This window comes from Portunus trituberculatus, chromosome 31 (assembly GCF_017591435.1).
Source record: "Portunus trituberculatus isolate SZX2019 chromosome 31, ASM1759143v1, whole genome shotgun sequence".
Classification (NCBI taxonomy): Eukaryota; Metazoa; Arthropoda; class Malacostraca; order Decapoda; family Portunidae; genus Portunus; species Portunus trituberculatus.
The window spans coordinates 12490739-12516094 of record NC_059285.1 but is presented as its reverse complement, the minus strand read 5'-3'; the positions used below and the strand labels follow the sequence as shown (position 1 = coordinate 12516094).

Below are 25356 nucleotides of genomic sequence, written 5' to 3'. Positions count from 1 at the left end.
CAGCATCTCTAATTTGGTTTGAGTTTTTTCTTGGAGTTTCAGCATTAATTTTTGGGTCTTTGCAACACATTTGTATCGGCCATGTGATTTTTATTGTAATACAATAAATTACAATTTCCTTATGTATTGCTTTCTACCTAAATGTGCTCAAGGTTGGTTCTGAGGTTTCCTAGTGAGCGAGTTAGTATTTATTCATAAAACGATGTTGGGATATACAAGGAAATCAATATTGGTTCATCCTGGTAATTTATTGAGTAGTGGCGCCACAGTTATGTAGATACAGTACACTCACAGCACGGACAGACTGGCAGAGTATTAGCAAGACAAGGTAGACTAAAAATTTACACGAGAAAGTAAAAGGGTAAAAAATAAACAAGGTAGAACAGCAACTAATTTACAAGTCCTTATGCCAAACATACACAGGATTTATAGTAAACCTTAACCCAACCCAACCTAACATCCCTGGGCGGCAGCACGTACTCCTTGCAGGACAGTGGTGAGGAAGCTTATCTGTCCTCCCTCCCTGCCGGCAGCGCGTAGTTTTTGGCAGGACAGAAGTGACGAGGCGTCTAATCTCACGGTGCTGCAAGACTAAGCAGTCTCCAGCAGCAGAATGGAGTATCGGCAGGACACGCTGGTTTTGACACGAGGCAGGATGGAGTGTGTTTACAGAACTGGCTGAGACAGGACACTAGTTTGGACACGAGGTAGTCTCCAGCAGCGGGATGGGGAGCATTGGCAGGACACGAGGCAGTCTCCAGCAGCGGGATGGGGAGCATTGGCAGGACACGACGGTTTGGTTCTCCCTTCAGTAGCGGCAGTACCTGTGACAAAAATAAAGTTTAATTCTTGGAAATCTTCCTTTCAAATATACGGTGTGCTTTACACAAGTGTTGTAAGCACCCATAGTCCAGAATAGCGAAGCATTCAAAGGCCTCGACAAGAACACCGCTGCTACAATTTCCCGAGCGCTTAGTCCATTTCATTTACCGAACAATACTTAAATATTAACTGTCCTCAAGTCAATCTCATTTACCGCCCATCACTCACCTACCCTCAAGTCTATCCCATTTACTGCCCAATACTCGAGCACTAATAATTACTATCCACACCGTTTTACTTTAAAACGTTCCAGTATTATTCCTCTTAACCTCCACCTGTTATTTCTTATTCTCCAGAAATAATTAAACACCCTTGTTATATTACACTTACGAAGTATGAAATTTTAAAGACTCTGCCCTGACGATCATGGCTAGGCCTATACTCTCGCGAGTGTGGTGTGAGGAACCTTATCACACAGCTAAGCGCTTGGAGGCCTCAACAGGAACACCTTGATACAACCTGACAAACAGCCGCCCACTCCACTTACCTACCACTCTGAGAACGAGACAAGTTATCTGCCAAAACTTTTGACCTTTCAAAACCCATTTTCCACTTTTTTGCTTATTTCATCCGTTACATAACTACCTTTACCATTAAGACCTATTATCAGGCCCTCTTTACATATGCCTCTCTGCTGTTAGGCTCTATCAGATCCTCTGTACCTAGATTTCTAATGTACACAGGAAACGTCAACTTCTAACCCCTTTAGAAGAATTACTTTTTTTTAAATTTTATTTATACCAGGTGGGCTTTTCACGGGAATTTATGGACTAAAGGGGATACTTTTTTGGGGTACCTCCTATCTCAAAGCCCACCCGCTAGGAAACCGTTACCCCGAGTGAGGAAGCCCAACCTACACTCGGACCGTGGACACGATTCGAACCCATGCGCTTGGAGACCCTCGGACCCCAAACCACGCATGGTTCCACTGTACCACGGCAGCCCCCTTTTACTCATTATACCTTATACTCATATCACTCACAACAGTCAGTCAGTCATTCAGTCTTACGCCCGCTGGTGCTGGCTCGTTGTCACAGCTCCGGTCCCCGTGCAGGTTGCATGCTTTCCTGGCAGCCGGGTCACACACCAGTCGTTCTAGTGAACAAAAAGTAAATATACATATAAATACAGACGAATTGCAACAAAACCGAAGCACTACTTGTACGAACACGCAACACTATTCACAGCAATAAGAAAAAAAAAAGTGAATTCAAGAACTTACTATACACTAGAAAATCTGAAAAGATAACCAACAACAAAGCCACGTACATCTATTTTTATTGTGCATCCTATTCATCCTATTTACAATCAAGTTATCCTAGAAACGCAATCCACTCAACACCAACACCTTCGCTATCGCTCCAAGAACGAGAGCTTGAGATAAACAACGCTTGCTCTCAATACACACCCCAGCCCTGTCAGGCATACACCTACAAGAGAGTTGAGGAGCAGCTGCAGTCACCACGGCTGCTACGAGGCGCTTTCCATTCATAAAACCCTGATTACCACGTTACTACACTTTGCACATGTTATCAAATAGTACACCGATGCTAAAGTATCTTTAGCTACACACTTCCTAAGGACACCAAAGCACAGCATGGAATCCCAACCTTTCATATTGAAGACTCCTATTTACCGGTCCTTCATTTTATCCTAACATCAATACCACTGTACTGTCAAATACACCTAACCGACCACCACCAACCGAGAACACAACTTACCTGTGCACAGGCTAAGGCGAAAACAATCGCTTGCCTCGTCACTGCTTTCCACTTCACCTCCTCCTCCTCCTCCTCCTCCTCCACCTCTTGTTTGCTGTAAAGACACGTTGTAACTAAGTAGTAGGGTGAGCACCGTTCTATAAGCATTGTTAACTAGGTAGTGTAGGCTGCGTGGGTCCCAAACCTTCCTACGTGACGCTCGTTTGTGTCCTGACAGTGTTTAGAGAAACAAAGATCTTTATTTACACTAAAAACTAATTAAACAAATGATGCAGACACGAGGCATCTTAATATGCATTTGCTGAAAAAACTCTGAAAAATCAAAGTGAATTAATTTATAGTTGCAAAAATCAAGAACACAATTTGAAACGTAACATGATAATTTGATACTTCCAAACAAGTATAACATTGAAGTGACCATACACTGTACACTGTACACCGTACACTGTATCTCGTACATAACACTGAAGTGACCATACACTGTACATTGAGACTGTACACTGTATCTCGTACATAACACTGGTGACCATACACTGTACACTGTACACCGTACACTGTACATAACACTGAAGTGACCATACACTGTACACTGTATCTCGTACATAACACTGAATTAAGTGACCATACACTGTACACCGTACACTGTATTTCGTACATAACACTGAAGTGACCATACACTGCACACTGTACATTGCACACCAACTCACTGTACTGTATATCATGTAGCATGTGCACTATTTCATTTTGTATACATACATACATTATATATATATATATATATATATATATATATATATATATATATATATATATATATATATATATATATATATATATATATATATATATATATATATATATATATATATATATATATATATATATATATATATATATATATATATATATATATATATATATATATATATATATATATATATATATATATATATATATATATATATATATATATATATATATATATATATATATATATATATATATATATATATATATATATATATATATATATATATATATATATATATATATATATATATATATATATATATATATATATATATATATATATATATATATATATATATATATATATATATATATATATATATATATATATATATATATATATATATATATATATATATATATATATATATATATATATATATATATATATATATATATATATATATATATATATATATATATATATATATATATATATATATATATATATATATATATATATATATATATATATATATATATATATATATATATATGTATATATATATATATGTGTGTGTGTGTGTGTGTGTGTGTGTGTGTGTGTGTGTGTGTGTGTGTGTGTATTTACCTAGTTGTAGTTTTACAGGGCCTGGGCTTTATGCTCGCGTGGTCCCGTCTCCATATCTACACTTATCCAATTTTTCTTTAAAACTATGTACACTCTTTGCTGACACCACTTCCTCACTCAAACTGTTCCAAGTCTCAACACATCTTTGCGGGAAACTAAATTTTTAACAACTCTCAGACATCGTCCCTTCCTTAGTTTCTTACTATGCGATCTTGTGCTTCTAAAGTCATATTCTTCTCTCAGGATCAGTTTCTCATTATCCACTTCATCCATTCCGTTAATCAATTTATAAACTTGTATCAGATCCCCTCTCTCTCTTCTCTGCTCCAAGGTTGGTAGATCCATAGTGTATTCACCTAGTTGTAATTTTACAGGGCCTGGGTACCATACTCGTGTGGCCCCACACACACACACACACACACACACACACACATATGTGTGTGTGTGTGTGTGTGTGTGTGTGTGTAATTTTTCTGAAGACATGGCACGTGCAGAACATTTGCAATTGTCTTAGTAGTGAATGCAAAGACACATTAGGTACTCCTTCCAGCAACCATACCAACTTCTCCACATTTCCATGAAGTAGTCATGAAGCAAACAGGCGCGACAGACATGCTTCATATTTCCAGTTCTCAAACTACGGAGAGGAAGAACAGTGTGTTTGAATGACAAGGTCTGAACAGCTTGTTTCAGCGAGGCGGGGCCCGACACTTGTCACGCCTTTTGAAAAAAGTCATGATGTACTTGTAAAGAATTATTTTCTGGCCAGGTAACTTCCTCCTTGTCCTCCTCTCCACGTTCGCCATCATCCAGACTCTGGAGGAAAGGAACATACATATGTAGGTCCTGAACCTCGAGTGTCACGCCGCCTGTGGTTCATGAAAGAGACTTGTAGGCACTCAATACTAAGCGAGGTGTCATTCTTGAAGTGCATGGTAAAATAGACATAAGAAGTGAACATCGAGAGAGACAGAGGCAGAGGTTCAGGAGAAAACACAATGAATACAACACGAACATGGAGTGAGTCATAAGCTAATTGAGGTTCACGGGTCACTGAAACACTGCAGCGAAACCGCCATTTTATTGAAGACATCCATCCACCACATAGAGTCTGGGAGCGATACAAAAACAAGCACAGGCAGAGGGTAATTGGGAGCAGGGAGGGCAGGGAAGCAGGGGATGGATGGGGAGTAGGGAGGGCAGGGGGCAGTGAGGACAGGGGGAAGGACGCTTGCTACCTCTCATCTCAGGAATTGTTCTGAGTTGAGTGATCGTAGGCAAGTTACAGGGTGATCACACATTGTCATCTCTCTCTCTCTCTCTCTCTCTCTCTCTCTCTCTCTCTCTCTCTCTCTCTCTCTCTCGACGCTTACTTTCATTCTCTCTATACATTCTCGCTTTGTTTTAACTCTCACTCACTCTTGACCGTCACTTTTTCAATCACATTCTGACTCACACTATTCTCACTCACTCTGACTCATCCTTGTATTCATTCACTCCTGCAAACACACGCGGACTAATGATATAACTGATTCGTCAGTCCACATTCTCTTAACATTCATGTACAAAATAAATACAAAAGAGAAAGGCAAGTTGATTTCTACTCGCGTGTTACAAAAATTGACCTCATTAGCTTGATCTCATTTTCTTTATGTTTCTTTATTGTTCTATTATCTCTGTAATTATCATTTAGAAACCTGTGAACGATATATTTTGGTATCTATTGGTAGCACCTACTACGACCTGTGTTCGGAGACGCTTCGCTCACTCACCAGGACTGTTTTCAAAGGCCACAATGATGATTAGCCGGGTTCCCTACAGTGTTTCTCCTGCTAATAATGTAGAAATCTCGTTAAGGTGCTGCTCAAAGCATCAAAACGCCCCTCAGTACCCGTCACTTCCACAAGAGCCAGCTGGGAGCAGTCAGGGGTGCGGCGCTAAGTGTTTCAGAATATAATTCTGTATGTGACAGCAAAGGAAGGTCCTAATTGTATTATCTGACACAGAGTGTTGTATGGTGCTTACACAATTATAATATGTATCTCTTTTATTTCACGCAAGAATTCTAATTTCAAAAGACAGTTATATAATGAAATAGAAAGTTTGTTAGTTCTAGATTTCTTTAAATGGATGGATATCGATTTAGAAATATACAGATCCACTGCATTAATTACTGAAGCCAGATACTGATTTCTTTGTGGCCTGAAAGACTTGCTACGGTAATGACTTAACTTCCTTGACAGAAAACAAAGCAAGACATATTATATCTATCCTTTCAGTGCCACGGCACGGCCTTTATTTCATCAATATACCGACGGAGGGAGTTGTCAATAAAATATGATCCATTTTTCTCGAACGCTTTGTAGAACACCCCACAAAAAACCTAAAGATTAATCCTTCGAGTATCACGGCGTGGCTATCAATTCATTACATATACCAATGGAAGGAATTACCAATACAGGATAATATATATTTTTCACAAAGTATAGGGCTTGTAACACACTGGTAGTGACTCTCTCCTCGCCATCTGTCACTTCTATTCAGAAACGCTTTGCTCTCTCACCACAATTTCCCAAGGCCACAGAAACAACTAGCCTTATCATCAAGACATTTTCTCCTTTTTGATTAACCAGAAATCTTGTTAATCCATCACCAAGACCATAACAGATACTCATAAAAACACGAGTATCTTGAACTGAGCCTTTAGAAAGTAGTGATGGTGAGAGAGCGAAGCATTTCAGAATACATGCAGCCTTGTTGCGCAAGAGCAGACCACACAGGAGCCTTGCCACATGTAACGTTGCTATGACCAAAAATTAGGATGGATGAGAGGTACTAAGTACTATGATCCTATATCACATACGCACACGCACGCGTGCGCACAGCACACTCGGCTCACAACCGAGAAAGCCTGGGTTTAATCTAGGGCGCGGCGAGGCAAGTGGGTGAGCCTCATTTGTAGCCCCTGTTCACCTAGCAGCAAGTAGGTACGGGATGTAATTCTAATTCGAGGGGTTGTGGGCTCGCTTTCCTGGTGTGTGGTGTCGTCTCAGTCCTACCCAAAGATCTATCTTTGTGCTCTGAGCTCGCTCCGTATGGGGAAGACTGGCTGCGTGACCAGCAGGCACCCGTAGTGAATAACCGTGCATACTACTTACACACGAACACAACAGAGTTATAGGCACTCAATCATGATCGTCACTTCATCAGGCACCCTGGTTTTCCTAAATTCTCTTTACGGGACTAGAGATCTCACAGGTCAGTCCTGGGCACCCGTGGTGTGACTGTCCCCAGCAAGAATGGTGGGACCATGGTACAATAACGAGACAGGTATAGTCTGACCAGTCTTAATTTACGGCCATGGGGGGGCGAGCGTCTCTGTACAGTGATGCCACGTTTTCACTACTGTTCTGTTAATCTCTCTCTCTCTCTCTCTCTAAAGAATCTCTCTCTCTCTCTCTCTCTCTCTCTATATATATATATATATATATATATATATATATATATATATATATATATATATATATATATATATATATATATATATATATATATATATATATATATATATATATATATATATATATAAGTGAGTGGCACGAGGTCAGTCACGTCGCCACCACAATGTGTCAAGGCCACCAGCTGGGTGTGGAAGAGTTGCCGCTCACAAGTGAAAAATGCTTTTTTTTTTTCACTTAGGTATTGGCATATACCTACTATTTTGTAAAAATAGAAACTACACATTAGCTTGGCTTACGAATTATGAATGCGATTATGCCTCACCCTTGAAATTACTGTAAAAGCCAGTAAATGTGAGCATTTTATCTTATAATTATAGCAACATCTGGTACTACAAGGTGAGGCTATTCGGCCTGGCCAGGCTGGGTTCATCAGTATTGCCGCCACTCACAAGACTTCTACTATTTTTTTTTTTTTACTTTGGATAATAGATTATTTCTTTTTTCCATGCTCATTATCTTATATCTGTAACGCTGATATTATTACACACCCTAACCATACGCTAAGTACCATTATAAGTTACTACAGTTGATATCAGCAACACTGTTGAATATGTATGCCATGTTTGTATGGTACTATATAGTTTTTTTTATGCATACGATGGTTACTGTTGATTCAGCCATCTATATACACAAGTCGAAATTTTATACATCTGAATTGATGGTATTTGCGATGCCTTGTATACCAATAACTTCCATTTCACATCGCATTTTTTGGAAACGTGGCAGAACTGTAGAGTTCCCTCGCCCCTCCATAACCGTAAATTAAGCTCGGTCAGACTATAGACGCACGAGTCTTGAACTCACAGCCCTACTGGTAAGTCTTCTGAAACGCTGTTTCTGTGACGTCATCCACTCGCCTAGCCAGCTCTGATCGCGATAGTCTGCTACTCAATAAATCATGAATGATTAATATAAAACTTTTTTCTTTTCATGATCCATTAGATATGCAGTTGAAAATTAAATATGATGCACATTAGTGATTGAATGTTGATGATATTTCATAGCGATAGACAAGATATTGTACGGATAAAGACATGTCAGATAGCCTATAAAAAGGCTATAGTAGATGTGGCTCAAAAACATTGTTAGTGGATTTTTCAAGCCATATACATTATGCATAATTGCATAATGCATATTGATTTCCTCTGATCCTCTTCGCCTTCATGTACCTTCGTCGTCTTCCTCAGCACCTCACTGTTCTCTCTACATATAAAACTACAAGAGGCTAAAGGCTAATGCACGTATGAGTCTAAAGGCGATCCACACTATACAGGAACGGTCACGCTCTGTTTACAGTGCTGTCACATACTAAATGCATTTCAGTGGGGACCGTAAGCCATTGAAATGCATGTAATATGAATGGACCGTGAGTGCATACCGCTATTTAAACGTGGCAATCCATTCCTTTAGCTTGCATCGGCCCTAAACTATTCACACTTCATATAGGTACTTTATTCTTGAGTGTAAACCCATGGTACAATAACGAGAGACATCAAAAGTTATTGTACCATGGTACAGTCAGTAGCCTGTAAGGCTGGCATAGCCTGTAAATTATGGACTAGGTCTAGGCTACTAGTAGAACTAATTTCGTTCATTAAGCATAAGCAGATTATACAATTTCTAATTTGGAGTGTTGAAACTGATCAGATTTAGCCAGTAAATCTAAGTTTCCTTACCTGTATTTTCTGCAGAAAGGCCACTTCCATTATCGTGTCCACGAAATGGCAGATTTTGATCAGGGACTGCCTCAGTTTTTAGATCCCTCCAACTCCTTGTAACTAGGGAACCTAATAACTCATATTTCAAATTGCACTTAATTTGGGCGGAACTAAAATGTTGCTCACAAATCACGGCATTATTTACGTTTACTGTGTCAGCACGATAGCATTTTTGGAGCCATTGTCTTGCGATGGTCTTGTTCTTGGGGAATTTATAATTTTAAAATTACTAGACTTGGCAGGCGTGCATTCATACACTGCACAAGGTCTAGCTTTGCCCATATTAACAATCAGAAATTAATATTAAGGCACATGAAACATACAATCCAAGATCAAATTCTGCCACACGTGTACACTCACTCGAAGATAAAATGGAGTTGTTTACACGACCGGATGACGTCACTGAGTCAGCTGGTGGTTCCAATAATGTTCTCGTGCGTCTACCTATCAAAAAGTTATTGTACCATGGGTGGGACAGTGTCCACGGCAGGCTGAGACGACAAGGGTGGTCATGTCAACATTCCACATGAATACAATATAAACACAACCATTGATGCTTCTGGAAATCTTTATTCATCTCAATCCCTATTGACAAATCTGATGGAGTTTGTGTACAGTCTTACTTGTCGGTAATATAAATGGCTTTAATATGAATATGCATGTACATTCTGTAAATACTGATGCAGTGATACACTAGAACAGTAAAACAACTCAGATGCACATTCTAATATGTGCATCTCTGAGTTGTTTTACTGTTTAGTGTATAAAAAGTTATGCATAGTTAACAAATGGAGAGACAAAGAGTTTTCATAAATTCCAACCAAAGTTTGGGAAATGCTTAAAGAAGTATCTAGTAACCAGTAGATGACTTGTGCTGTCATTTTGAATCCAATAAGGAATTTTCCTGTACTTTAAATTTTACTCTGAGTGCCCCATCTACATCTATATATCTAGTATATAGACCAGGCAGAGATGCCAAATGAAGGGCAACTGAGACAAGGCATCCCACCATGTCTCTCAGAAGCAATACAAGTAGGGGCTACTTAGTAAAGGAATCCTGATCCTGTTACTCCATCACTCTCAATCAAGGAGGGAATACAGTGGTGGTATTCTCCCCAACTGGCAATGCAATATGTGGCTGGAATTTGTAAAGACACCTGAATGCAGGTGCTTACCAAGCTGATTACAGGTACAGTACCACAATGATAAAAACCATAAAAAGTGGCACTACAAAATGATGCTGCATTAACATCTGTGAAAGCAGAGGATGGATAATGGAGCAGACAATGGTAAGATCAATGTGAAAGCAAAATAGGATACAACACTTGAAACTGAATGACAATTTCATCAACAGGGAACAATGAGTGATGAACAGCAGTATTTGGGACTGACAAAATGTCATAAATAATGAAGATTCCTGACTAATGACATCAAGTGGCACAATATTGACAGATCCACCTGGCCGGATTCCTGCACATGTTCGCTCACCAGTTGTAAGTTACTAAGGAATGAGTGGAGTGGTCCTCTGCAGCATTCAACTGCAGAACATTGTGCTTTATTTAAAACACAATAAGTTTGAGAAATTACATGACAAGGATGGCAATCTGTGGTGGTGAAGACAGTGCTGTGTGGGGTGTGAAAAATGAAAAACAATATTTCAAGCTGTGTAACTGTCCATAGTTTTATTCTATTCCCTCTCTCTCTCTCTCTCTCTCTCATATGCCTCTTTATTCCTGAAACTTGTAAAGATATTCATATCACAAAAATATCTGGTACTGTACAAGGCATAACTATATTATTTGAATGAAACATCAGCATACAATATTAGATATATTCACATCTTGTGACATCTCAAGCCTTGAATAATTGGTGTCATGTTGCCTCAACATGACACCAGAGTCAGACTCAATGACACAGCGACACATGACACCAGTGTTTGGTGGCTCAGTGACCAGCGACACATAACACAGTGCTGGCAGCTCAGTGACACAGCGACACATGACTCAGTACTGGTGGCTCTGTGACACAAGTAAAACTTTTCAATCCCTTATTTTGACATGAATGTTTCCACTTACTAAATGGTATGATTTTTCAAATAAGTCCAAATCTATCACATTTTGTAGCCTCTTTCCTTACAATAATACTAACTCTGTCTGTACAATGACTCCATGAGCGTGTGCAGTGGAATACAAGCACAGCAAGAGTGTTCCTATCAGAGTCTCTTCTTCATGCCAGGATGATGAATGCTAAAGTGTTGGGCAAGATGACTCTTGCGGGAAAAGCCCTTGCCACATTTATGACACTTGTGTTTCTTATCTAGTGAGTGGTTTTTCATGTGTCGCAAAAGGTTAGATCTCCACTTAAACTGCATGCCACACCAAACACACTCAAATTCCCGCACATCGGAATGCACCCTGGAGTGCTGCAGCATGCTCTTCCTGGTCACAAATTTTTTCCCACACTCATCACACTTGAACTTCTTCTTTGGAACGTTGGAGCTGGAGGACACCCTGCGTTTGGTGTTCTGGACCACCTTCTTAGGAGTGATGGTCTTGGTCTGTTTGGGTGAGGGACTATCGTGGCAGGTCCTCATGTGGTGAATGAGGAGAGGCTTAATACTGAAAAATTTCCCACACACAGCACAAATATGTCTTACCATTTTCTTGTTCTGGCCGTGACGCTTCAAATGTCGCCTGAGGTTATTCCTCCACTTGAACTGAAAGCCGCACAGTTCACACTCATATTCTCTCACGTCAGAGTGCACCTTGGCGTGTTGCAGGAAGCACGTTCTCGATGAAAACCCCTTCCCACATATTTCACATTTAAATGCTTGCACTCCTAAATGCAATAATTCATGTCCTCTGAGATCAATCTTTCTGTAGAACTTTTTATTACATTCCTCACACTCATATCTCTTAGGAGTTTTGTGCTTGTCCAAGTGTTGGTTCAGCTTACTCTCACTAAGGAACACTTCCTCACACTTTTCACAGCAGAACACAGTCACTCCTCGGTGTGACAGGGAGTGCTGCACATGCCTGCTGCTGCTGTTCAGGATCTCCCCACACTCGTCACACATAAACCTCCTGCTCCCATCCATCCTAGCCTCCACCTACACTTACACACACAAATACACAAATTCAATGTCAAGTGTGGTGCTTCTACATGTGGCGTGGAACACACTAGGAGCAATGACCACTCCAGACACACTACACACTGATTGGCAAGGTGTGCTGCTTCATCACACACATCATTCTCCCAAATGAACACCGACAATTTCTGCTTCACCACAGTTTGCTGGCAAACAGATGAGATGTGCAGCCACTCGTAGAGTTGTGAACTGCTGCTGTTATGGGCTGCACTCACTAGTGGTGGTGGTGGTGGTGGTGGTGGGATAACTATCTGTTGTGATGCCAACCAGCTCTTTCCTCCTCTTTAAAGCCTGCATGAAAAAAAAAAAAAAAAAAAAAACATTATTGCAAAATCCCAATGAAATGAGTCAGTCCTTCCAATCATCACAGAGCACCCTCATCACCAACAACAACATCCAACCACTGCTGGTATAGCTAAGGAAACCAAAGTCAGGAAAGTAAAAAACCCTAATAGGCTCCTGTGGCTGAGAGTGGTGAGCAATCAGTGACAATTGAAGATATTGAACAGCCTGGCAGGAGGTTGAGAATCAGTCTTATCATTGTGTCTTGTCCCATGTCATGCTATGGATTGGAGTCATGCCTTCCTTAACTGTGTTCACATCATGTGTGTGCCTGTGTGTGTGCTGGCTGCCCAGCTCTTTTACTTCTGAGTGACTGCAGAGACTTGTGCTGGTGTGAGCTTGTTATGCCCACATCTTATCTTGTGTATTCTGTGCAGTTTGGCAGTTTTTTTTTTTTTTTTTTAAGAGAACCATCAGCCAAGGTCAACAAACATTGTGGAAAAGAAAGAAAAAAAAATAAATAAATAAAGGCCCACTTACAGCTCTTTCCCATATAGATGTCAAATAGAATGGTAAAAAACAAGATAAGCATCTTGAAATATTCCTCTTGAAATAGTTAAAGTAATAAGATAGAGGAAAAACAGAAACAGGTGGGGAGCTACAGTTTACCAGAGGAAGGGATGAATAATTAAGAATATTGGTTAACTCTTGCATTAGAGAAGTTGACAGAACAATAATGAGAGAAGATAGAGTAATGTGCAGTGAGCCCACAGGAAGAGGGGAGGCATGCAGTTAGTAAGATCAGAAGAGCAGTTAGTGAAGAAAAAAAAAAAAAATAACAGTAGAAGACAGCAAGACATGCAACACTGCTGCAATCAGAAAGGCTGAAGACAATCAGCTAGATAAGAGAGAGAGAGAAAAAAAAAAAAATCAACCTAAGTTAGCAGCAAACATGCACAGAATATTCCAATCTTGGACAGATAAAGCCTCCATACAGAGGTAGAAGCTGGGATGTGAGAAAAACTGGAGGTGACAACTCAAAACCCTTAACTTTATAGATGCTGTTTTATCTAGAGATGAGATGTAAAGTTTCCAGTTTATATCATAAGGAAAGGAGAGATATGAGGTTGTGATTGGAGAGGTTTATGAACAACTCGAGTGTGTCAAGTTGAGTGCACTAGAGCCAGGTTGAACATCAAAATAATGGTATGAATTGGGATTTTTACCTAGAAAGAACAGCATTAACATTCAGGGAGAAGATTCCCCAGACAATACAATTGTGGCTGATGCTTTTGTAAATTATTGTTGTCTCATGCTTTTGAATGCACTAAAGTGCTACATCAGATAAAGCTGTACTATCGTAAAGTAGTTAATCAAATAGCAGTGGTTCTCAAACTTATGGAACTCTATCGCACTTCTGATTATTCAGCGGAACCCCCAACAATCCTTTCATCCAAGATAGGTAGAACTCCCCACATGTAATTACAGGTGCTAAATTGACAGACTTCACATAGTCACTCAGTCTCTCTCTCTCTCATTTGTGAGAGAAATGGCATAGTCTTTTATATTATCAATCAGGGGCCATCAATGTAGGGTAATTTTTTGGGAAAAAAATTGGTTGTGCAGATGCTTGAGTTGATATGCCGCTCAACTTGTCCATGTATTGTTGGAGGAGCCCAACAGAGAAGGCAGTGACAGCATAGCAAAATTCACCTCGGTTGTCTACTGGTCACCCAGCCAGTCTTCCCCATTACGGAGCGAGCTCAGAGCTCATAGACCGATCTTCGGGTAGGACTGAGACCACAACACACTCCACACACCGGGAAAGCGAGGCCACAACTCCTCGGGTTACATCCCGTACCTATTTACTGCTAGGTGAACAAGGGCCACACATTTGCCTCGCCACTTCCCGGGACTCGAACCCGGCCCTCTCGATTGTGAGTCGAGCGTGCTAACCACTACACTACACGGTGAGGTGAGGAAGAGATCAAGATATTAGGTTAGACTAGGATTGGGAACTTGTATTTTAGCTGTATTTGTTAGATGCCAGTTTAATCTGACCTAATCCCTCTATTACTATTAGCCCCCTAGCCCCACTCCAAGTGTTGACTAAGTTTAGCAAAAGGTCATAAAATGCCTAATCTAAACTAACTGGATAAACATTTAAAAAGAGATCCTTCGTTTTGCCAAACATGACGGTTGTGTCCTTAGGCTTCTGATGAAATGCAAAATGTGGGACATGTTGGTATGTACGACCAACTGAACCAAAAACAAATTTAAGCTAAACTAACCTGACCCTAAAACAAACATGATCAACTTTTTTTTTTATCTGTTGCAATGTGTTGACTTTCAAATACATTAATAAGAGTCAGGAACAGCCTAGCGTGCAAATTAAGACCTTCCTAGACGTGAGGTAGTGAGCACACCATCACACCAAACAGTCCTGTCATCAACCCACGCGCTGCTGACATGGAACCACAGTAACCCTTGGCCCAGTGTTTACCTCAGCCAGCTGTTGCTCTGCCGTCTGCTGCCTGCCACTTCTGCAGGTGGTGGTGGTGGTGGTGGTACAAGATTGCGAGGGGCGTGCAGCACCACCTCACTCGGGTCAAGACACTGCCACAGACACAGGCGAAGGAGGAATAGTGTTGTTGTTGGTGTTAGGGCCGCGAAGATCTATGGATTCTTATGAGCCCTGAGGTAGTCCTGTGTGGGTATCACAGGCGAAGGGGAAAATATAGTGCCAGATGCCTGTCACCACTAGTCCGCCACCCACTCACGGCGTCAGATCAGATGATTGTCGAACTCGGAAGCCTTGTCTTTGCAACGGCGCCTCCTTATATTTGTTTACTTGACTTTTATGTTTCTGTTCTCATACACTTTCTACTTATTTCTCTTCTTTTTTTCCTTTTTCTTTCTTTTTTTTCCTTTTTCTTTCTTTTTTCCCCAGATGATCGTAAGTCGGGGGCATCTTGGGATAGTCCCTTACAACGGCCCCTTTTCTATTGATCAATTTGATGGTGTATTTTTTTTTTTTTTCTGGAAGAGGAAAAAACGGCCAAGGGCAGCAAAATTGTGATTAGAAGAAGAGGTCCACTGATGTGCTGGTTCCTAAATAAGATGAAAGATAATAGTCAAAAGAACTCCCAGGATGGTATTAGGAGTCATCTTTATTTATTATTGTTATTGTTATTATTATCATTATCATTATTATTACTATTATTATCATTATTATTATTATATTATTATTATTATTATTATTATTATTATTATTATTATTATTATTATAATTATTATTATTATCAATGTTTTTTTTCATTTTTTTCTTGTTTTGTGTGAAAAATGTATGTGTATAGCTAATGCATGTAGTTTTGATGATGGATTTTGATATGCTACAGGTGGCTCAGGATTATTCTTAGGCTAACCTTCCGTAGGAAGAAGAGAAGGAAAAATAATAGATAAAATAAAATAAAATATTTTGCACTCCTAATCCCAATATGTAACGCATCATATTTTTTTCAAGTCTCCCTCCACAGTTTCAGCAGTAACACCATCCATTCCTTTCCTGTCTTCTGCACTCTGACATTCCCCAATTTTCTCAGCATCACTTGCACCATCTCGCACTCCACCACCACATACTCCACCGCCTCTTTCTCTCCCATATCACACATCTGGCACACAGCTGCGAGACTTGCCTACCTTTTTGCACTCACATATCCATTACCCATGCTTGCACAGCGTCCTCGCTCGAAAGAGATCACCCAGGCCAGGACAAACTATCTTAGCTCATACAACTTTTCATGATTGAAAAGGAGAAACAATGGTGACTGGGCTAATTATCTCTGTGGCATTTGAAAATAGTCGTGGTGAGAGAGCCTAGTATTTCTCATTACATCTTGCATTATCAGTTTTTATCTTTCTCTTTTTATCTTACTTCTTAATGAAAACAATTGTCACGATTTCGCTCCAGAGTTGGTCCCCTCGTGACTTCTGACATACTGTATAGTCCAACAGATATATGAACACACTTGCACTGTTGACATCCCAAACTTTTATCTGTCCATCCTGCCAGCTAGCAATTCATCCTATAGCAATTCATCTTACAGCAATTCATCCATCTATCCATTTATCCAATCATCAGACCATTCATCCATCCACAGAGCCATTCAAACGGTCATCCGTCCAATCAGCCTGCCAGCCAGACACCTAAATCCAACAATCCAGCTAGCCAGCTATCCAGTCAATCAGTTATTCATCCATCCATCCATCCAGCAGCCAGCAAGCCAGCCACTCAATCATTAATCCATCCAACCTGTCATTTATTTATTCATCTATTCACCCAGTCATCCATCTATCCAGTCAGCCAGCTGAGTGACCAATGCTAAGCCTATAATATTGCAACAAAGAAAACTCAACGTGTATACATTAGTCCTTTACTATTTGTTGGAGCATACAACAATCGAACTTAAACTAATCACCCACCGAGAGAGAGAGAGAGAGAGAGAGAGAGAGAGAGAGAGAGAGAGAGAGAGAGAGAGAGTAAGCAAACACCTCCGTTGTCAGAATATACTATCGCTGTACGAGTTTTCACACTGCACGTCGAAGTTCTCCAGGTAATCGTGGATGAAGTGAAATGTGGGTCGTTCATCGGGGTTCCTCTTCCAGCAGCCTAGCATGAGATCGTACAAGTTGGGCGGACATCCAGCGGGCTGCGGCATGCGGTAGCCGCCATTGAGGGCATCCAGCAGGTCAATGTTGCTATATCCTGGGAGGCCAAGAGGTCACGGGGATGCAATATGTAAATCAGTTTGCATGTCAGGTTCCAAATGTATCTATGTAGGAATATACACGTATGAGAAGGGCAGCGTACGTATATCATGAGAGAGAGAGAGAGAGAGAGAGAGAGAGAGAGAGAGAGAGAGAGAGACTCACCTGGGTATGGCACAGCGCCGTGAGTAAGAATTTCCATGACCGTCACCCCAAAAGACCAGACATCTGACTTGCTGCTGTACTTTTGCAGCAGCAGTGCTTCTGGCGCCGTCCATTTGATGGGCAGCTTTTTGTCTGTGCCATGTGACAGCTTCATTAGTGCACACACACACACACACACACACACACACACACACACACATACAGGAGCGGATTTAGCAATTTTGGGACCCTAAGCATAGGTAGGCAGGCCCTCCCCCCCTTTTTATTCTAGGGATCCACCGATTGTGAAATTCTGGGACAATACCTATATTTTAAATGAACAATTTGGCCGACAATCGATGTTTGTTTTTAATAGTGGGGACTGAAGGGAGGCCCCGTTTTCTTTGTACATTCATAGGGGGCACCAAGGATAATCATTCTGCTGCCATTTTAGCAAATGGATATTAATCAAAAGCATAAATAATGTGTGCAAATAATATAACCTCTATTAACCATAAATGTATGAGGAGTTCCATGGGCCGCCAGAAACTCGGGGCCCTAGGCAACCGCCTAATGTTGCCTAATTGTAAGTCCGCCATTGCACACGCGCACACACACACACACACACACACACACACGGTCACCTGACTAGCAGATGACCGTGGTGAATTACATACACAGTGTCTTACAGTGAATGTAATACACGCATTGACTCACCGGACACACTCCCTTCGTAGATCGCGTCGTCATGCAGTTTTGAAAGACCAAAGTCTGCTACCTTGCACAAGTAACGCTGGCCCACTAAGATGTTCCTTGCCGCCAAGTCTCGATGAATCAACTTTCTCTTCTCGAGATACTTCATTGCAGCAGCTGTCTGCACAGTGGGGCAAAGAAACACAAGACTCGGTCATATCCGGACCATCAAACACACTCAGTCTGCATTAAACACTAGAGCCATATTAGCATCCCTACAAATTAAGTGAGGCGTTTAGTTAAGAGTGGCGCTGCTGGAGTGAGCACGTGAGGTGCAAGGTGAGACTCACCTGTGTAGCAATGTAGAGCTGTAGCTGCAAGCTCATCTCTTCCTTTCTCAGCAAGTCCAGCAAGGCCCGTGGGGCATGAACTCCGTGACGATGAGCAGCGGCTCCTCCTTGGTGCACACTGCGTACAGTGCCAGGATGTTTGGGTGGCGCAGACCTTTCATCACCTTGGCTTCCTCCAGGAAGTCTGCTGCTTTCATCCTGCCATCTCTCATTGTCTTGATGGCTACGTCAAGGGTGTTCTTCCACTTCCCTGTTGATACACACACACACACACACACACACACACACACATTATATTGTAGGTCTTGAAAAAAAAAAAATTGCAGATTAACACAAGTTAACTCAATACTGAAAATTCACAACCTCACACCTACCTAACCACACTTTACCAAACGAGCCGTGGCCAATCTCCTCAACAAAGCGCAGCTCTTCCCTGGGCATCTCCCACTCGTCCTTATTTTCCTTGGATATATCCTGCATGGCGGGCGCGGGGCGCACACATGGGTGTTTGATCCTGGTTACGGGCAGGTTTGTATCTGGCGTGTTGATGAAGTGTTCCACCAAGTCTCTGAGCGTAAGAAAACGATGTTCCCCGAGCTTGAAGTAACTGTCTTGTGACTGGGAGATGTTGTAGTGCTTGATGCTGGGAGAGTATCCGTCTTCTTCGTAGACCTGGTAACAAGCAGGCAATCCGTTTGTAAAGGGGGAATAATTATTTATATTTTATTCTTATAATTATCTTTTTGATTATATGATTCTTCAGTCTATTATTGTTCAAGCAAGAGCTAATAATGAATCTTTGTTAATCTGACACGCGTGTTTGAAGACCTTGATTTATATTCGGGATTTTGCGCTGTTGCAACTTTGCACCACCTAAGTAGAGTAGTGCTGTATGAAATACCCGGCAGGAAACTGTCAGAGGATGGATTCTTCAGGAACAGTGAACGAGTGAACGCGAAGAGATTTACGTTTGGTCTAGTCTTCTACATGATCCCAAAATTTTGTTAACTGTGGAGTGAATTGATAATTTTACACATCTTCATTTTTCTACGGAATCGGCATCAGAGTTGTCTCCAGGTTGGGCCTCGGCATCATGAAATCATGACAGAATAAAAGAAAAACAGAAGAGAGAGAGAGAAAGAGAGAGAGAGAGAGAGAGAGAGAGAGAGAGAGAGAGAGAGAGAGAGAGAGATGGAACGCAGTTAGTTAAGAGTCAGTAAGATCAGGGATGACCATTGGAGCTATCAAGTTAAGTATGTACAGTAGTAATAGATGCAATGTGATCTTCAGGTTTACCAGCCGCTGTACTCGTGAGGTGTTATAGTCAGTAGCTGGACGTCTCTAACCTTTATGCTGAGGACGTAGTCATTAGTGCGGTGAGACTGGCGGATAAGGAAGGCGCCGGCCGAGTTGAGGAAATTCAGGAGTATCTGTTCAGCCTCCACGCGCGACATCACGCCGTGGTACCACCTGTGTGAGCCACAGAACCCAGCAAAGAAGAGAAAAGAGCACTCAGGCATATCCAGTGTGTCCAGAAGCGACAAAAGCTTCCAGCAGTACATGTGCTGGCCAGTACTCCCCACACACACACACACACACACACACGGCCCGGTAGCTCAGTGGTTAGAGCGCTGGCTTCACAAGCCAGAGGACCGGGGTTCGATTCCCCGGCCGGGTGGAGATATTTGGGTGTGTCTCCTTTGACGTGTAGCCCCTGTTCACCTAGCAGTGAGTAGGTACGGGATGTAAATCGAGTTGTGACCTTGTTGTCCCGGTGTGTGGTGTGTGCCTGGTCTCAGGCCTATCCGAAGATCGGAAATAATGAGCTCTGAGCTCGTTCCGTAGGGAAACGTCTAGCTGTCTCGTCAGAGACTGCAGCAGATCAAACAGTGAATTACACACACAATTTTTAGCAATTATTAATTAGTTCATTATTATTGATTAATTGATATTATTATTTTATATCTATTTTTTTTTTCTTTTTTTTTTACATAGCAAGCCTCAGAAAGACAAGAGAGGACAGAGACCAAAACCGAGATTGCTCACGTACTCGTGTGACTCGAGGGAGGAGGTGAGCGCCACGAACGACACGGGGATGTAGCCAACGGATGTAGTTCCGGGATGCCTGGCCAGCCACCAGTCCTCGTCACTGAAGGGAGAGACAGGTCAGCGTGTTACTGTGGCTGTTTCTGTCACCATCACCACCACCATGGCCGTCTGCCGGCATGGGAGACAAACATACATGCATACATTAAAGAATGATGCGACGCACACCAGTAGACTTTATTACTGCACAGCCTTCAAACACTCACTCTTTGTTGAGCACTTCTAGCTTGTCTCCTTGGGTGAAGCTGAGCTCGTTGGTCCCGTTGGCTCGGTAGGGATGATGAGCCAACACGTAGTCCACCACTGTGTAATTCTTAGGCTCACTCTCCTGGCTTTGCTCTGTTTCTTCTGTTCGGGATAAGGTAGGGACGGATTGGTGAGCCATTTTCTGCTATGTTTGCTCCTCGAGTTTAATAACAAGGCTATTTTTTTTTTATGTAAGAGGTGCTTTGACGAAAAACACACACACAAAAAAAGGCTGAAATATAAGCTCACTGAAGTGTCAATCCACAGTCAGTAGCCAAAAAGAATTATTCAAAAAGTATGAGAAAAATGTCTTCAAACCTCCTTCTTGAAAAAGTTCAAGTCATCATAGGTAGGAATGAAAGCAGAAACAGGCTGGAAATTCCAAATTATATCGGTAAGAGGGACAAAAGACTGTTAGTACTTGTTAAAACTTGCACAAGGGTCAAAATAGGGGCGAGAATGTAGGAAGCCTTGCACAGTGAAACCGCGGGAAGGGAAGTATGCATTTAAGATCAGAGGAGCAGTTAACGTGGAAGTAGCAATAGAAGAAAACAATAGATGTAACATTGTGAAGAAGAGGGAGAAGGTAAAGACAGTCCATTAAAAGAGAGGAGTGGATATGATGAAATTTATTATTTCATTTATTATTTCATCATGTTTAAAAGAGCACAGTGAATGGATGCGTACTCTGTGATCCATGTATGAGTGGATAATATTATTGTCCCTGCAGCTGCAGAGCTAGCAGCTGGAGGAATAAGCAATGGGAGTAGGGACTAGGAAAATTGAAAATGGGCGGGGCAGCTCAATTTCCAGTTTATATCATTATAGCAAAACAGAAATGTATTGACCCATAAGGTGAAGCCGATAATCCCTATGACACTGCCATATATCACTCATTATTTCAAAGGAAACAGAGAAACAGTTCTTCGTTAAATAAAGAACAGTGAATCTATTTTCTTTGAAGTGATGAGTGATATGTGGCAGCATCGTAAAGGTTATCAGTCTCACCTAATGGGTCAGTACATTTTGGTTTTACTATAGGAAAGAATAAACAGATGATGTTCAGTGTGCAATTGAATGCCACTGAATAAGAGAGCATATATTATCTGATTGATAGACGGAGGAATCTGAAAATTAGGCAATAAACAACACTTAGTTTACTTTGCTCCAGTCACGAAATTTAGAGATCAGAAGTCAGGTGTTCTGTGGCATTCATGCATGAGTTGTTTACTTCCTGAAGGGTTAGAGATCTCAGAAAAGACATGAAGAAATGCACAGTGGTATCATCATCATAGAAGTGGATTTGACAAGATGTTTGGTCTAAATAACTGATGGATAACAGAGTAGGTAACAAGACAGTGCCATGAAAAACAACGCTGTTCATATATTCAAGACAACAGTGACAGGATGTACAGTCAAAAAGAAAACTTAATATAAAATCATAAAGAAAAGAAGAGAAGCAAGCCAAAGATGATGGTTTGGAAATCAAGACTTTATGTCAGATTCTATCAAATGTATTTTTCATGTCCAAGACAACAACGATAATTTCATCTTCTAAAAGAGGACGACCAAGACTCAGTAAAGAAAGCCAGATCACCTGTAGAGTGGCCAGCATGGAACCCATATTAGCGATCACATTAAGAATGTAAAGTAATAGATATTGAAAAAAAATAAATAAATAGATAAATAAAACCTTTCTTTAGAGAATATGTATGAAAAAAAGTTTAGAAAGGCCTAAGATTAAGGCAGAAGAATGACAATTTGAAGGGTCAGACTAGAGGCTTGACAGACAAAGTTAGAAGCGTTTTGACCAGGCAAGGTGTGAGTCTGAAGCGTTGCATATTTACTCAGGAGATCACATAAGGAGTCTCTGGAATTAAGGAACAAATGTCATGGTGTTAGTGTCATCAGCTGTCAGACTGTCGATGTTAGCCTGAGCCATCAAAAATCTACACTGCACATCAGCCAAACTTCATCCAGTGACTTTTATGGAGGATTGGTATGAGAGGACACTGCGAGGAGCGTTCCTTAATGGATTCAAAGCAGGAATGTGATAGGAAAGCAAAAGAACAGACTGGGCTCACCTGGAGGCTTGTTGCTCCTGCAGCAACAGCACTGACCCATATCGTCCCTCCCCCGCAATCTTCATATACTGCTGACAGACAAACACTAAGCTCGCGCGCACGCATGCATACACACACACACACACACACAGGACGCTCACACGGCACGCTCCTGTCTCTCCCTCAAAATGCAGAGGATCCAATAAGGCAGGTTTTTAGTATCCACTGGTGTTGGGAAGGACACTCGCAGTTCTCGTGTTGCGTTAGGTCTGTGTATTAGTACTGCTGGTGTGTAGTAACCTTTGGTAAGTGTCTCAGAGCACACAGTCACATATCCTGCGTCGGACACACAACTAGTAATATTTATCACTCATCTTTGAAATAACTTACATAGGATTAAGAAGAGGTGATAGATACAACAACAACAACAACAACAACAATAATAAATACTACTACTACTACTACTACTACTACTACTACTACTACTACTACTACTACTACTACTACTACTACTACTACTACTACAACTACTACTACTACTACTAGTTGAGCCTCAGTTCCATTGCCTCACCAGGGACGGTCACCGTACATCCTGTACAGGACCGATTAGAAGAAACAAAGGTCACGACTGCTGCTCCTCCTGCCACCGCCGCCGCCACGACCACCACTACTACTACTACTACTACTGCAGCAGCAGCAGCAGCAGCAGCAGTAGGAGCAGCAGCAGCAGCAGACGCAAAACCACTTCCACCACCACCACCACCAACAACAACAACAACTACTACTACTACTACTACTACTACTACTACTACTATTACTACTACTACTACTACTACTACTACTACTACTACTACTACTACTCTTCCTCCCCGTCCTTCTTCCTACTGCTATTCCTACTACTACTACTACTACTACTACTACTACTACTGCTACTACTACTACTACAAACATAGGAAGGAACAGGTATTCAGAATGATATAGTGGCTTATGAATGGGCTAGATTCAGTAATGAGGTCATTTACGAGTTTCAAGGTAAGATGAAACATTTTTATGGATGAGGACGATTGGTCCAAGTAAGTACCTACTCCACATAAGGAACTACCACGTGCACGCCTGACGGATTCTTGAAGCTTCCAATATCTTTTTATGTACTACCATAACCACCACTACCAACACCACCGCCACCACCACCACTACCATCACCACCACCATTACTATCACAATTACCTACACGACGCGACACGTACAGAGGGAGCTGGTGGTGTAACTCCGAGCCTGAGCAGATGGAAAGAAGGGAAGGCGAGAGGATGGAGTTAGGATTAAATTAATCACAATTATCTATCATCTAATGTCAGAGAGAGAGAGAGAGAGAGAGAGAGAGAGAGAGAGAGAGAGAGAGAGAGAGAGAGAGAGCCGATCTCTTACGTTACCTATACTCACATTCCCTGTAGTTGTTTATAGTTCAAGTATTCACAAGAGTGTGGAAATGGCAATGCTTTGGTTTCTGGATATATTGATAAGGTGACTGCATGTGCTGTGCCTGACATTGCTGTGCAGAAAGAGACACATTGCTCAACAGAGAAAGTTGTTATTTAAGGATATTTTTAAGGTTCTACTGACATTATCAAAAGGAAACATACTCTCGAGAACCCGCCTATTGTCTCTGTGACCTTGGAAGACATCGTGATGAGAGAGAAGAACATATCAGAAGTCCACCACCCTCGTTTACCACTCACGTTTAGGTTGTGTTCCATTTGTTTGATGAGAAGCCACACATTCTCCCCCTTTTCTTTCTCTTTCTTTGTCTCAATCTAGCCTTATCGCGACCTTCCCCGCTGTTTAACTCTATCACTGGACTACAATCTGATTAAAGAAATAATGATAACGATAAAGCAAGTCTCGTTACATAAGAATGAGTCACACCTTGCGCACACTATTTAACAAAGCTGTACACACACGCACACACTCGTGATACTGTTGTATATACGAATTGGGCAGCGGAAAACTCCAGAGAGAGAGAGAGAGAGAGAGAGAGAGAGAGAGAGAGAGAGAGAGAGAGTGAGTGATATCCGGTGCACTAAAGAACTAAGCACACGTTTTTTTATCGCAGTAATCATACCCTACCTCTTCTATCTCTCCTCTAGCTCCTTCACATCCACCTCTCTTTCTCTTCTTCTTTGTCTCTTCCCACGCTCTATTTTTTTTAATATTTTTTATCCCATATCAATTCCACACAGAGTAAGCACAGGTGTCATTTTCCTTGTACAGTGACTCACGCGACACACACATTGTATTCTGAAACACCTCTGCGATCAATCTCCTCGACTCCCAAAA

The 25356-nt window shown here is 41.3% G+C and overlaps 2 protein-coding genes and 1 long non-coding RNA gene across 4 annotated transcripts; all 3 read right to left on the bottom strand.

Annotated features, from left to right (window-relative positions):
• Positions 1-229: 229 nt before the first annotated feature.
• On the bottom strand, positions 230-9583 carry LOC123511663. 2 transcript variants are annotated; one of them, XR_006676904.1, is made up of 2 exons: positions 9182-9583; positions 230-1977 (listed from the first exon to the last, which is right to left on the bottom strand). It is a non-coding gene; the product is annotated as an uncharacterized LOC123511663 (long non-coding RNA). The 2 variants fall into 2 exon arrangements; XR_006676903.1 differs by lacking the exon at positions 9182-9583 and adding an exon at positions 2604-2877.
• Positions 9584-9773: 190 nt separating this feature from the next.
• On the bottom strand, positions 9774-15622 carry LOC123511560 (zinc finger protein 184-like). The gene is made up of 2 exons (XM_045267565.1): positions 15157-15622; positions 9774-12662 (listed from the first exon to the last, which is right to left on the bottom strand). Exon 2 carries the CDS (start codon positions 12318-12320, stop codon positions 11436-11438), a length of 885 nt encoding a protein of 294 aa, XP_045123500.1. The 5' UTR covers positions 12321-12662; positions 15157-15622; the 3' UTR covers positions 9774-11435.
• A 1460-nt stretch (positions 15623-17082) lies between these two features.
• Positions 17083-24913, bottom strand: LOC123511585 (tyrosine-protein kinase SRK3-like). The gene is given in 11 exon segments (XM_045267605.1): positions 17083-17418; positions 17586-17717; positions 18282-18438; positions 18608-18672; positions 18675-18857; positions 18982-19279; positions 19954-20077; positions 20658-20756; positions 20920-21061; positions 23044-23358; positions 24759-24913. Coding segments are annotated over 10 exon segments (1446 nt in total). The 5' UTR covers positions 23084-23358; positions 24759-24913; the 3' UTR covers positions 17083-17212.
• Positions 24914-25356: the final 443 nt, after the last annotated feature.